The sequence below is a fragment of the Phodopus roborovskii genome, unplaced genomic scaffold (assembly GCF_943737965.1).
Source record: "Phodopus roborovskii unplaced genomic scaffold, PHOROB, whole genome shotgun sequence".
Taxonomy (NCBI): domain Eukaryota; kingdom Metazoa; phylum Chordata; class Mammalia; order Rodentia; family Cricetidae; genus Phodopus; species Phodopus roborovskii.
This window is the reverse complement of record NW_026126558.1, coordinates 19,103,881-19,118,585: the sequence shown is the minus strand read 5'-3', so window position 1 is coordinate 19,118,585 and position 14,705 is coordinate 19,103,881. Positions and strand designations below refer to the sequence as shown.

The following is a 14,705-nucleotide window of genomic DNA, read 5'->3' as shown; positions in this document are numbered from 1 at the left end:
TGATTCCTGGCTTCAGTGCTGACATAGCATGCCCACCACAAATGCCACCAACAGCACTCCCCATCTCCAGGGCAGTATGAAAGCAACAAAGAATCCCAAAGCAAGAGCAATACCCATACTAAGTTGATCAAAAGTTTGCCTTCCCTGTTGTCATTAGTTTGCTCTCTTCATGGGATTCACTCTCCTGCCGTTTATCAAAGAGGCTCAGGCACTTACAGATTCATACGATGGGGGAGTTGCTGGTATCTGAGGTGGGTGAATGTTAGGGAAGGCCTGGTAAGTCCCCACTGGCAATCCACTGAAATCCGACTGTAAGAGAAAAGCAGTATCAGAAACACTGCTCCCAATTTGTAACTTCTGTATGGAATGGTACGAAATATGTATGTGTGAATATACACACTGTATGTATAGTATGTATGTATGTATGTATGTATGTATTCAAGATCCTCAAAAGAAAGGCTCAAAAGGATCACATGTGGTCAGAAAGAGTACAAGCTTAAAGATCTACAAGCATTATTCCTCAAATTCCCACATCAAGTGCTTCAATGTCTGTCTCCAAGGAAAAAATTCAATCACTTTTTCTAGAAATAACCTACTGTTAAGCCAACATCCTGTCAACAAAGGTTTTTCAGCCTGATAACAAAGGGAAGTTCTTCATTTTCAAAAACAAAACAAACAAACAAAACTACTGGCATTACTGCAACAGGTACCTAGGTGTTTAGTAATCTTTTCCTACCAGTATTTTTACATTTTTCTACTTCAGTACTTACAGCATAAGCCAAGGACTTTCCTCGGTCTGATATTGTTCCTCAATACACTTGGTTGATTACAAATATTCTTATTGTTCTGAATTCCTGGCCACCTACAACTCTTCAGTGTGTTTATAGAGCCCGTGTGTCCTCTTCTGCAACATTTTCTAAAGTTCACATCCACACTTTCTTTATATACACATACTTACTGGTCCTTTTGGCAGTGGATATGAGAAGGGAGCATTTGGAGAGGGCATGGGCATTGGCATAGGCATGGGCATTGGCACTGTTCCGTCAGGTCCACCAACAGGGGCTGTAAACCCGCCCCCTCCTCCTCTTCCAGGACCACCTTTCTTCACATCATCTGTAAATCCAACATCAATAAGGTCTGTCTCCACCCCAGTAGGAGCTTCTGCCTAAGAAAAAGACACAAGCAAATAATCCATGTCCACAACCATGTTTCCTAGGAAAGTCTAGGGATACACATGCAAGCATAAAAGTTGTTTACTCTGGACTGCTCACAACATCAGCACCTGCAAGAAGAGTGAAGGAGGCAGGGAGAACACAACACTGCAATGCTCCACCTCAGACAACTCACCAGGGAACAAGGGAGTCCCCAAAGGTCTCCAAGAGAAGGAGGGCAGAATGTAGAGTTTAAAACTCCCTGTCCTGGCCAGATTCAGAAAGAAAATGCCCAGGAAAGAACACTTTCTTCCACAGAGGGCCAGCTCTGAAGGAACGAGCTTCCACACACTAAGACTCCTAAGAGCAAGGCGAGATGCTGCTGTCTGTCCTGGGGGTGTTTGTGTGCTGGAGATTTGATTAGTGTAAATGCTTCTAATATACCTCACTAAATTTAACTGTTGAATCATTATTATATTCAGGACAGAGAATTTGTTTTACATGTATCTCCACACTCAGCTTTTTGACCACTATCTGCACATAGCACAATAAATGAACTATGAAGTGTACTTGGTACTTTTTTTTAGCTCTCTGGGGGCCCAACTTCCAGCTCCCAAATAAACACTCAGAGACTTACTCTTACTTATGAATGTCCAGCCTTAGCTTGGCCTGCTTCTAGCCAGCTTCCTTAAATTATCACATCTACCTTTTGACTCTGGGCTTTCACCTTTCTATATACTATATTCCTTTCTTTACTTCTTACTCTGTTGCTTGCTGGGTGGCTGGCCCTCCTCTCCTTCTCCTTTTCTCCCTCCTTCTTGTCTCATTCTCCTTTTTATTATCTCTGCCTGGCAGCCCTACCTATCCCTCTCCTGCCTAGCTATTGACTGTGTAGCTCTTTATTAGACCAGTCAGGTGTTTTAGACAGGCAAAGTAACACAACTTCACAAAGTTAAACAAATGCAACAAAAAAGAATGCAACATATCTTTGCATTAATGAACATAACACATCTTAAAATAATATTCCACAACAATGTAGATCTTGGGGTAGTGCTATGTACAAGGGGATTATCGATTTCTTCAAGCTCACTGAAAGGTAAAAATAACATGCCTTTAAGTTTCTGTCAAGGTTGTGAATTCTCAAACTCATTCATTAAGTTCTGTGTGAGATTTGCAGGTATATTTACTGTTAAGAAGGTATTAGCTGAACAAAGGCTTACACATCCCAATTCAGTTAGTATAAATAATACCCAGCCCCTAAGAAGTACTACATACTCATTTTCCTTTGTGCTCTGGTATAAACTTACCATGACCACAGAGTCAGGTTCATAGGGTACATTGTAATTCTTGGCAATTTCAATCAAGTATCTCTCCACTAGGATTTTGGGCGGAGCTTCTACACTCAGTTTGTGCATTAGCTGTAATAAAAGATCAATGTTAAGAAGTATCTGTACAACCTGCCTAATTCTAACTTGTTTCTTTAAAAAGAAAAAAAAAAAAAAAAAAATTAGTTCTTCTCATTTTACCATTAAAATTAGAGATCAGAATAAAAATGAACTTTTTTTTTCCCAGTCAGAAGGCACATTACAGGATGCATGGTTTCCTCACTCTCTAGTGATATATGAGACAAGTGCCTTCCCCATTTCACTCAGTCAACCCTTCTTTCCACTCTCCTTCCTACCTTCCTAACTCACAGAAGATGGAAAAGAGAAAAGCAAGCAAGGAAATACCCAGACTGCACTACTGGCCACAGTCATCCTCTGACCTTCACTATACTATGAAATACATCCCTCAACTAACTCAACCACGTGCCTGCACAACTCAAGCCCCTGCTGGTAATAAAACTACCTCTCCCACTAGGTTCTATTTACCAGGTATGTTCATACCCTGTCATTTACAGTCCCAATCTGGTTGGTCCTGCACAACTTGCCATATTCCTTGCTATATTTAGCACAGAGCTGATCAGCAACCTATAAAAAGAAAAAGAAAAATTATAACAGAAACCACTCCCACAAACAGCTTCACACTTCTTCCTATCATCATTAAACATTACAACTGGGTTCAAAAACACAATGCTTATAAAACCTTTATAAGTATACATTATTTATTCATCTATCCAGAAAGCAACAACCTAACTCCAAACACTATCATTAAGCATAATAAATACTATAAATACAACACTGAGCTGAGCAAGGTGTCATGTACCTATAATCCCATTAACTATGGAGATAGAAGCAAGAGGATCAGTTCAAGGCTAGGCTACATGAAACCTTTTCTCAAAACTCCTCTCCCACCCTCAAAAAATAGTAATATGATGATGGAACAAAAATAGACACTATTCCTACTTTTAGGGAGTCTTACAATCTCTGTGCAAAGTATCTACCTGTAGCTAGGATAAATTCTATTAAAGGAAGGTATTCATGCAAATCAGTGAGCATAAAAGTGAGACAAGGTTGCCTCTGAAGAAAATAATGTTTTGTCAGTAACTGGGAGATTATTAGAAGTTAGCAAAGCAAAGAGCTGAGTACATTATCACGTCTTAGTAACCCCTAGTGAGCGGCAGAAGCAGGAACAAGTTTGAGACTGGCCAGGGCTACATAGTAAGAAACAAAACAAGTTAACAGACTAGAAAGAAAATTGTTCTAGGAAAATGTGTCTGCTGGGGCTAAACATGGTCAATATACACACATGAAACAAAGTCAGTGAGCCTAGCATGTAGAACCTAAGAGTACAGTAAACAACTGAAGACAGGCACGTGGGAGTCAGACAATACAAATTGTGGAGTTGTGTTTCTATCAAAGTAACAATACAAAGCTACTACAGTGTTTTAAAGTGAGGAGTTGCCTTAACACAGGATTTGTTACTTTAAAATGTTTTAATTATGTGGTTTACAATTGTGTAAGAACTTTTCTGAATCAGATGGTGGTAAGACATGGCTTTAATCCCATCAATAAAGAGACAGAGGCAGGTGGATCTCTGTGATTTCAAGACCAGCCTGGTCTACAGAGTTCTAGGACAGCCAGAGCTACACAGAGAAACCCTTTCTTGAAAAATAAAAATAAAATAAAAAATTTTAAGACATAACAGTTTGCACATAAATTGCCTTTTAGAAAGTTGTTCAAAGCCAGACACTGGTGGTGCATGCCTTTAGTCCCAGCACTTTGGAGGCAGAGGCAGGCGGATCTCTGTGAGTTTAAGACCAGCCTGGTCTACAGAGCTAGTTCCAGGACAGGCTTCAAAACAATACAGAGAAACCCTGTTTCGAAAAACCAAAAAAAAAAAAAAAAAAAAAAAAAGTGTTCAAATTCTCAAATCAATGTTCTATGCCATAAAGATCTGAAAAGGAGGAACTATTTAGCAAAGCCTATTTCAAAACTAGAAGGTACAAGATATCCAGTCAAATAATCAGACTTTTCAAATAATACCAAAAACTACAGAGGCTAGCCATGGTGGCACATACCTTTAATCCTAGCACTCAGAGGCAGAGGCAGAGAAGGGTAGATTTCTGTGAGTTCCAGGCCAACCACAGTGACACAGTGAGACCTTGTCTAAACAAAACAAAAAGCCTACAGACATTACAGAAACTGCTTGTACTCACTATTTTCAACTCAGCCACTTCTGACTGAAGCCGAGGAGCAGCCCAGATCAGTGTAGACACAGATTCAGCCAGACCAGAATCTAACTCCCTAATGAAGAAAATAAATATATAGCTTAACATCCTTTAAAACCAACAAAATCATAGTTTTTATATCATATACCAGATTAGCTTCTGGTAATTGGCATTCTGACCTTTTCATTTCCCTATTTTGCTTCTGGAGAAACAAAAACTAAGTGACATACCCAAGTCCACAAAACCTCATGTAAGCTGAACCAAGACTCAAACCTGGAACACTGATTGAATTTCAGATTGTTTTCTTTTTACTAATAGGCAAAAAGATCCTTGGGAATGTGAAAGAACCTCTTAGTATCAGCCCACTGCAGATACATATAGACTGAGAGAGTATTACTCCATCCTCAAATTCCAGATTTGTTTAGCCTCTGAGGCAAGACATCTTACTTCATAGACTGGATAAGGCCAAACCGAGCCAGCAGCAGGTCACAATACAACTCCAGGATTTCCATGGCCTCCACAAGGTAGTCCTCCCGGATAATGTGTTCCACGCGGATTCGTGCTCGCTCATCCTTTCCAGCGGCCAGATAGTCAGCAATCTCTTTCCTTGCTTTCTGGGCCAGTTCCGCTGAAACACAAACCTCATTCCAGTCACATAGCAGTAATGTACTGGAACTTGGCCAGTAGGCAGACCTCCACCCAACTGATAAGACTGACAAGATTCCTGCTGTACGTACCCTACAGTATCCTGGCTCATATCCCTTACACAACTACTCTCATCATAACTGCATTAGAATTCACCCTATACTGATGAAACTATGGCATTGGCTGACATTTCCAACTCAGAAGCCATAATTAAGGATACTTAACTATCCCACAATAGTTGCTAAGTATACAAGAGGGATTGGTTCCAGGATACCTATGGATAGCACAATCAGAAGGCTCAAGTGCCTGGGACATATAAAAATGGTACAGAAAGGACAGATCATTTATGCTTAGTCTCCTGTATACTTTAAACCATATCTAGATTATTTATACTGCATAATATAAATGCTATGTAAATGGCTGCTACAATGTATTATTTTGGAATAACAACAAGAAGTTTTCATATAACTCAATACATAGGTATTTTTTCCTCTGAATATTTCTGGTCAGCATTTGTCTGAATGCACACATATGGAACCCATGGATACAGAAGAGTCAACATTACATCCCCTTCTGTGGTGATTTGAAAGAAAATGGCCCCCAAAGGGAGTGGCAGTATTAGGAGGTTGGCCGTGTTGGAGTAGGTATGGCCTTGTTGAAGGAAGTGTGTGACTGTGGAGGCAGGCTTTGAGGTCTCATATATGCTCAAGCCATGTCTAGTGAGACAGACCACTTCCTGCTCAAGATATGACTCTCAGCTACCTCTCTAGGACCATTTCTGCCACACACTGCCATGTCCCACCATGATGATAATGGACTGAACCTCTAAACTGTAAACCAGCCAATTAAATGTTTTCTTTATAACAGTCGCCATGGTCATGCTTCAATTTAACTATATATAAGAGGCAGACATGTACCCTAATTGCAAAGCTATGAGAAAGACTCCACAGTGCTAGCCTGAAAGTTCCAGCTTGGGATGCTGGTAGCAGGTTTAAAAAGGAGGGGATAGGGGGACTGGAGGGAAGTCATGAGGGACACAGTACTCACTTTTTTTTTTCTCCAACAATTTAAGACGATTTATGACTAATCTCAAATTGACTCGTAAGCGCTCAGCTTTGAAGCCGGAGCCCAGCATGCTGCCTTGCTCCTCCTGAAAAAAGTAGCACAATGAAGAGTCCAGATTAGTTCAGGAACTAGGACTACTTTCTGGCAGACTAGTAACATAAATCAGAGTGGTGTCTTTTTTCTTTTTAGTGCAGGGACATGTACATACTGAGCGCATCTCTACCACTGAGCTATCCCTCAGCCCCTAGGGGTTTTCTAATACAATGGTATGACCTAAACATCTTGTTTACATACCATTTTACTATTGTTCAAAGAACTGACTGAATAGGAATAAGTGGATATAAAATCTGAAAAAAATCTGGTGATAGATAAATTAGTATGTAGGTATTGGCCACAGGAGTAAGGTGATTAAAAAGACAAGGAAGCCAGGCATGATGACACACACATTTAGCCCCAACTCAGGAAGCTGAGGCAGGCATATCTCTGAGTTTGAAGCCAGCCTGGTCTACATAAAGAGTTCCCAGGATAGCCACAGCTACAGAAACAAACTATCTCAAAAAACAAAAACCCTAAACAACAAAATAAAGAGGCAAGAAGTACTCCTGTTTATTAAAAAAAAAAAAAATTCTCAAAAACTAAGTTAGAGCCAAATTCAAAATATCCTTAAGTTAATTTTTCAAATATTGCTTCAAAATGTGAGCCTTTGAGAAAAACTATGGTTCAGGATCACAGAAGTATCAATAGCTTTTACTTGGTAAAAAGAGTTATACAAGCAGGAACCTGTTCTACAAAATTCTACAACAGAGCACTATTTACCAAGAATTGCACTGACAGCCGTAATAGTCACCATAACCACCACAGGATGTCAGGACACACAACTGTGCACTGACCACTATATACTGTATTTCAAGACAGGACAACTTCTATTTCTCCTTTTTTTTTTTTTTTTTTTTCCTGGACTCAAAACTTTAAAGCAAAGCAATGTACTACACAAGTATAAACTAGATCTTACAAAGTAAGACAAACTGTACAAACACTAGGGCTAGTGTTTGTCTATGGAAAAAGCACTTTCAGATAACAGGATTGCAGAGCATTGGTGGTGAACACCTTTAGTTCCAGCACTCGGGAGACAGAGGCAGGTGAATCTCGGTGACTTTGAGGCCAACCTGTACTACAGAGCTAGTTCCAGGACAGGCTTCAAAGCAATAGAGAAACCTGTCCCGGGGGGGGGGGGGGCGAAAAAAATAACAGGATGTACTTCTTTTCGTGAAATTGCCTCAAGAAACCTTCATACTATATTGGATAACTTGTATGTCACAAATAACTTTCATCCAATTATGCTGAATTATGTTCAATCCGTTCAACAAGTATTTATTGTTTATGTGTCAGACTCTAGCTAGATGCTGGAAAATAATAGAGCCTCTGCCTCTCACAAGAAAATTATATTCTATTGAAGAAAAAATAGTTAACATTTAGCAAGCTATAATGGTATTTGAAAAGAACTATAATTCTAGAGTCTATTAATTGGGAGTGACTAGAGACATTTTCCACTGTCTTAACCAGAGGGCAAGCTATTGCCAACTTGTGGATAGAGGCCTAGGATGCCACTAAACATGAAAGAATGAACAAAACCATGTCCTTACAACATCTGCCCAAAACCTCAACAGAAACCTATTGTACATAAATGACCCAAATTCTCAGGACAATCATAATGAAAGGTTCTCCAGATATCCTAAAGAACAAACCATATACTTGTAGAGTGTAAACCTGATGTAGTGGTACAAGTTGACATGTCAAGACCCTGTCTCAAACCAAAAATTTGCCAAGCACAAGGAGTTGTATGTATAAAATTCTAGGATCCAGAGAACAGGAAGGTTTCTGAGAATGAAACTCCCAATACTCTAGCAGAATATGTGTTGAAAAATCAAAACAGCATCCATATCATATTCTCAGGCATTCATAAGCAGAGATGGATTGGATATAGGAAGAAGAAAAGCATTAACAACTACTACCTAACCACCTGATGGGGGATATCCTTCTGTATGTATGTTTCTCTTATTGGTTGATGAATAAAACCCTGTGACCAGTAAGGCAGGAAGATAGGTGGGACTGGGAGAGAGGATTCTGGGAAAAGTGGTCAGAGGGAGCCCGCCAAAGGAGTTAACAGGTCTGGGCATTCTCCGGTAAGCCAAGACCACATGAAAATACTTAGATTACTAGAAATGGGTTAATAATTAAGACAGAGGTAGCCAATAAGAAGCCCTAGTCAAACAGTATTATGGTTAATATAGTGTCTGTGTGTTTATTTGGGGCTGAGAAGGGTGGCAGGACCCATATGGACAAGAACCTCTGCAACAGTCACCACATCAAATCAGCCAATAATTATGAGTAGTGTTACAAGCAGTTTCCTGCCAGCCTGGTCCCACAGCCACGTCAGCCCCAAATAACACACAAAGACTGCATTAATTATGAAACTGTTGGCCAGTTACTAGCATTTCTTATTGGCTAGCTCTGTCTTAAATATTAACCCATTCTATCAATCTAATCTAAGTATTTCCACGTGATCTTGGCTTACCGAGAATGTTGGACGGACCTGCATCTCCTTTGCCTGCTACATCTCTGCAGAGGAGAGATTTCCTGTTTGTCTTTGCTTAAATTTTGATTCTGCCCAGCTAAGTCACTTCCTGCCTGTTTGTACAGACCTCCAAACCTCCAGACTGCCTGGCCAATTAGTGTTTTATTCATCAACCAATAAGACAAACATATATACAAAAGAACATTCCCCATCAGAGTAGAACTAAGAATAAAACTAAACACAAGCCAGGAATGGCATGTATAGCCCTAAAATCTGAAGAAAGAGATGGGAAGATTCCTTAAGTTGATTAGGGCTAACCAACTCTGCAACTACCCAGGCCCAGCACCAGGGTTATGTGTTGGCCCACCCCAACATCCATCCCATCTGTGATCTGCTGGAGCAAGTAAAGGGACCAGTCCTGCAGATAAAAGCTGTAGGATCTCCACATCATAGGGCAACAGCAGGATAACTAAGAAGTTCCAGTGAGGATCCAGCATGGATAGATACTGTATCAGAAACCAGAGGCCTCAAACCAGACCAATGACTCTTTGGAATGAACACTTGGGAGTAAAGGTACATAGATAGAAGGATTTACAGCTTCCATGACGAGATTAATATTTTTCCTTCTCTTTTTTTCTTTTTTCTCTTAAAATTTGTTTTATTAGCCAGTTGGTGGTAGCACATGCCTTTAATCTCAGCACTCAGGAGGCAGAAGCAGGTGGATCTGTTTGTTTGAGGACAGCCTGGTCTACAGGGCAAGTTTCAGAGCAGGTTCCAAAGCTACACAGAGAAACCATGTGTCGAGAAACAAAAACAGGGAAGGAGGAAGGGGGAACTGGGATCAAAATGTAAAATAAAAATAATATATAAAAAAAGAAAAACAAAAACAATTTTTTTGGGGGGGAGAGGGTTATAAGGGCAGAGGGTGGATACAAAGGAACAGGGAAATGAATGGAATGAAGATGCATGATAAGAAAGACACAAAGAATATAAAAAGAAAGAAAAGAGTTCCAGCCTGAGCAATAAGGAGACCCACTAAACTAAAACCTAAATGCACCTGAAACTAAACCCTAGGTAAATCTATATCATGTACTATTGAGTCCTTTATCACATTATAAACTGTAACAGAGCTCAGATAAGATGTACAAAGAAGACCTAAAGGAAAATTGGAGTATGGGGGGGGGGGGTTAAGAGACTACAGAGACAGCTTGCTGTTCAAGTATAACAACCAGAGTTCAATCCTCAGGAACAACATATAAAAAGCTGGGCATGGTGGCACATATTTGCAATTGCAGTGCTAGGGAGGTAGAGGCAGTACAACAACTGCTCTAAAAGAACTGGCAAAGAAAGGGCCAATGAGATAGCTCCGTTTTAAAGTGCTTGCTGGCAAGTCTAGTGATGTGGGTTCAAGCCCCAGAACCCACAAAAAGGTAGGAGAGGAAAACAAACTCTACAAAATTATCCTCTGACCTGAACACACACAGCATCACACACGTCAACCCCGCCAACACATGTAAAGATACAGAAATGACAAATCTGTATGAATAAAGTTAGTAGATTGCTTTTCTCAACTCTGTTAAATTTGACAGTTTAGAACAAAACCAGTATTTTAAAGGTATTTTCAATATACATAAATATAATACTTCAGAAAACCATTACTTAAGGGGAGGAAGGTGAAACAACCTATATAATGGTAAGATTTCTACATTCTACAGAAGTGAAAAACACTAACTCTAAAAACCTGGCCACATCTATCATCTCTACAGCAGTAACGTATATCGAGCAGGCACGTGCACTTGCATGCCCTCACACATATACACACACTTTAAAATAAAGATTTCTATTTTAGCTTGGTGGTAGTGGTGAATGCCTTTAATCCCAGTACTCAGGAGGCAAAGGCAGGTAGATCTCTGTGAATTCAAAGCCAGCCTGGTCTACAAAGCGAGTTCCAGGATAGTCGGGACCGTTTCACAGAGGAACCCTGTCTCAAAAACAAACAAAAAAAGATTTTTAGTTTTATTCATGTGTATGCTGCGTATGTCACATGTGGGTGGGTATCCTCAGAGGCCAGATGGGTCATCGTTTAACAGCATTCACTGGCTGCTTTTCCAAACAACCCTGGGGTGGATTCCATGCACCCACATGGTAGCTCACAACTGTCTGTTAACTCCATTCCCAGGAGATCTGGTGCCTTCTTTTTGGCCTATGAGGGGCACCACACATACACATAATATACAGACATACATGCAGGCAAAACATTCACACACATACACACAGATTAGTAGTACATACCTGGATCCCCAGCATTGACAGACAAGCTCTCTCCAAATGAGCTACACTAGTTACAATAGAAAATGTGCCCCTAGCCTCTAAATTCTATTTTGGGGGGAGGTGAGGTGAAAAAGGCCCTCACTCTGCATCACAAGTTGCCCTCAAACTCACTACAATCCTCTGCCTCACCCTTCCAAGTGCTAGGTTTACAAGTGTGCATGATACTCACTTTTAACTATTTTTATTTATACATGTGCTAGCATGTATTTGGAGGCCAGAAGAAAACTTCATATGTCTCCTTCAACCTTATTTCCAAGACAGGGTCTTTCACTGATTGGATACATTGGCTGGCCAGCTGGCCCCAAAAATCCTCTAGTTCTACCACCCCAGAGCTGATATTAGGCACATGCTGACACTGCCATCTATAAGCACTTCTGAGCCTTCCCAGGCCTTCAGTTATTTCTTTGGTGCCAATGTCTCACACACACAACACAAGAGCATAGCATAGCATATAGCATCTTGCACAAAAGCTACTACTTGTTATGCTGATTAATAGGAAACTAATATAATTTCCCTAGTTTAACAATTCACACTTTTTAGCTGGGCATTGGTGGTTCACATCTTTAGTCCCAGCACTAGGGAGGCAGAGGTAGGTGGGTCTCCTTGAGTTCAAGGCCAGCCTGGTCTAAAGAGCTAGTTTCAGGACAGACTCCAAAACAATACAGAGAAACCCTATCTCAAAATAAATAAACAAATAAATAAATAAATTTTAAAATGTCACACTTTTTGCCATGCTGGGATAAGGATACTCAGGGTCATACATGCTAGGTAAGTGTTCTGCCATTGAGCTACATCCCAGCCCAACAAGAGACATTTTAATGAAAACTGACAGCAGCTTTTAAAGAGTTCACAATCTAATCATTATTAAACAATGAACAACCAAAATATGAAGCCTAATGGATGAATCAATCATGAACTAGCAACTGCAATTCCAACTTTCATTTTTTCTATCCTGCTTATACAGAAAGACCCTACTGTGATTCTGTACTGCTATTTATATTTTTATTAGTGTCACACATGGATCATCAGTCTCAATTAATATGCTAAGCACCTGTCAATTCCTCATTTTACTCAAATCCTTAACATAATCAAAACTTAGTTTCTCACCACTTAGAGCCTTCTGAATCTCTATAAATCTTCTTTCTTAGTAAGAAGTGTAAAGGGAGGGATTTAAGGTTATTTAGGGGAGGAAAAGAGACTGCTATGTCAAAAACTGCTCCCTAAAACACTGAAGTGACAGTAATCTTGAAACCTCCATTACAACACACACACACACACACATCCCAGTCAACCAGCTTTAGTGTCCATAACTGCAGAGAACCAAGAGAAAAATGAGATGCAACAGTGGCAGAAACACACACTGGGAAGCTAGGATGTGTTTTTCAAAACAACATTAATTCAACTCCTTTCAAAGTATTCTGTGTACAGTTTGTCAGCAAGTGTACTATACTTTAATACGTTATTATAATCAAGTATTTGCTGACCAAATCAAGCAAGACTGAAATTTAAAAGCCAAGTGGTGGTGGTGCACGCCTTTAGTCCCAGCACTCGGGAGGCAGAGGCAGGCAGATCTCTTAGAGTCTGAGACCAGCCTGGTCTACAAGAGCTAGTTCCAGGACAGCTTCCAAAAAGCCATGGAGAAACCCTGTCTCGAAAAACCAACCAACCACCCAAACAAACAAACAAAAACAACAACAAAACAAAAAGACTGAAATTTCAATAAAGCTATCTATCATATAACCAGCAATAATGTGTGAAATCACAACAAAGACAAGGCTTCAGAGTTCAAGCACCTTGGGTTTCTTCCAGAAGGAATCATCAATACTGGAATGAAGAGACATTATAAAGTATCTTTAACTTTTTATTAAAATATAAACACACAGAAGAAAACTCTCAGTGCCTACATATCTGGTTGGCTTTTACTGGGTTGCTTTGCTTTTTCTAAAACAAGAGTTCACTTTAACCTGGCCTAGCCTCAAACTCAAGGCAATCCTGCCTCAGCATCTAAGCTCTGGTCTAACAGGCCTGCCACAACCACCCAAAGTTCTTAAGACATTGTAAATTATAGGTGGGGACCATGCACTATTATCCTTTTACCATTTACAATCCTATCACATTACAAAAACATTATTTGTATGACTGTGTAACAATTTTCTTTTCTTTGTTTTTGTTTTTGTTTTGTTTTTTGAGACAGTTTCTCTGTGTAACAGTTCTGGCTGTCCTGGAACTAGCTCTGTAGACCAGGATGGCCTCAAACACAGAGATCTGCCTGCCTCTTCCTCTCAAGTGTTGGGATTAAGGGAGTGTACCACCTCCGTTTGGCTTCCTTTTTTTTTTTTTTTTTTTAAGTGGGACGTTTTATTGAGGGGAAGGCAGGGCAGGGTGGGGAAAGGGAAGGAAAAGAGAAGAGAGAGTACTAATTGCCTGAACTTTTGACTTTTGTAGCATAGCAAGAATGCTGGAATTCGTGTTACTTTTCCTGTATTTGAAATGACTTAAGACAGACTACACTTTGTTTTACAGTTTACTTTAAACCACAACAGGCTACATGTAATTGGGACTTCATCATTTGAGCTTAAGTAAACTGGAGATTCTGTAGGTGTAGGTCTTGTAGAAACCAGAGGCACAGGAAGAAAAGAGAAGAACTACAAAAATTCACGGGGGGGGGGGGGGAGGGGAGTTTACTTTTATCAAGTGAGAATGCTAAAAAGCTATATAGTCTTATACACAAGGAGGCTGTGAAGTTTCCCAGGAAGGTTTGTTAATCAAGAGTTTGAGGGGTATGGGCGTGTGAGTCGTTAATAAAAGTATCAACTACGGTTTTATTAAGCTGGAAAAACGGGTGCATAAGGAAAAGTATGACAGAAACAAATGGCATAGTTGATTGTTTTTCAGGGTTGATAGAGGAGTTATAATGTTTTGCTTTCATAATAAATAAAACTAATCACCACGAAAGCTTAACAACAACAACAAAGAAAAAAATTACAATCTCCGTTGAGAGCCGTTCAGCATCAGACTAAAGCACAGACCGGAAGCAGCCAGTCTCCCTCTGCGGTCAGTTTACAGTCCTAGACCATAGCGAGGTCTGCATCCTAGTTCAAGTTCAAGGTACTGAGTGCCACGCCTGACCCCAGCACCCGGAATAGGAGCGCGGGGAACACAGGCTACCGATGTCTGACTCACACAGCAGCAACCGCGGCGGGAGACAGGGCCTGCTGAGTGTCTCGACCCCACGACATGGCAGAGGGGTGTCTCCTCAGAGCCCGGGCCATGCCCGGGGGAGGCGGCACCGGGGACAGCGACGCCAGCACCCGTCTCAACGGCCCCA

General features: G+C 40.4%; 1 protein-coding gene across 1 annotated transcript; it reads right to left on the bottom strand.

The window, feature by feature from the left end:
• Nucleotides 1–204: 204 nt before the first annotated feature.
• Ist1 (IST1 factor associated with ESCRT-III) lies at nucleotides 205–6,688 on the bottom strand. Its single transcript, XM_051201805.1, has 7 exons — nucleotides 6,680–6,688; nucleotides 6,454–6,556; nucleotides 5,209–5,389; nucleotides 3,082–3,121; nucleotides 2,459–2,569; nucleotides 959–1,165; nucleotides 205–309 (listed from the first exon to the last, which is right to left on the bottom strand). The coding sequence occupies exons 1-7, from the start codon at nucleotides 6,686–6,688 to the stop codon at nucleotides 205–207; spliced, it is 756 nt and encodes a 251-aa protein (XP_051057762.1).
• Between the last annotated feature and the right edge of the window lie 8,017 nt (nucleotides 6,689–14,705).

Bases quoted from the DNA above. Each gene is read 5' to 3' on its own strand.
- Ist1 (XM_051201805.1), bottom strand. The intron at 5,390-6,453 runs GTGAGTACTGTG...TTTGTGTTTCAG, and splicing joins ATTGTTGGAGAAAAAAAAAA to CGGAACTGGCCCAGAAAGCA. The intron at 2,570-3,081 runs GCAAGTTGTGCA...CTTTTATTACAG, and splicing joins TAAATATAGCAAGGAATATG to CTAATGCACAAACTGAGTGT.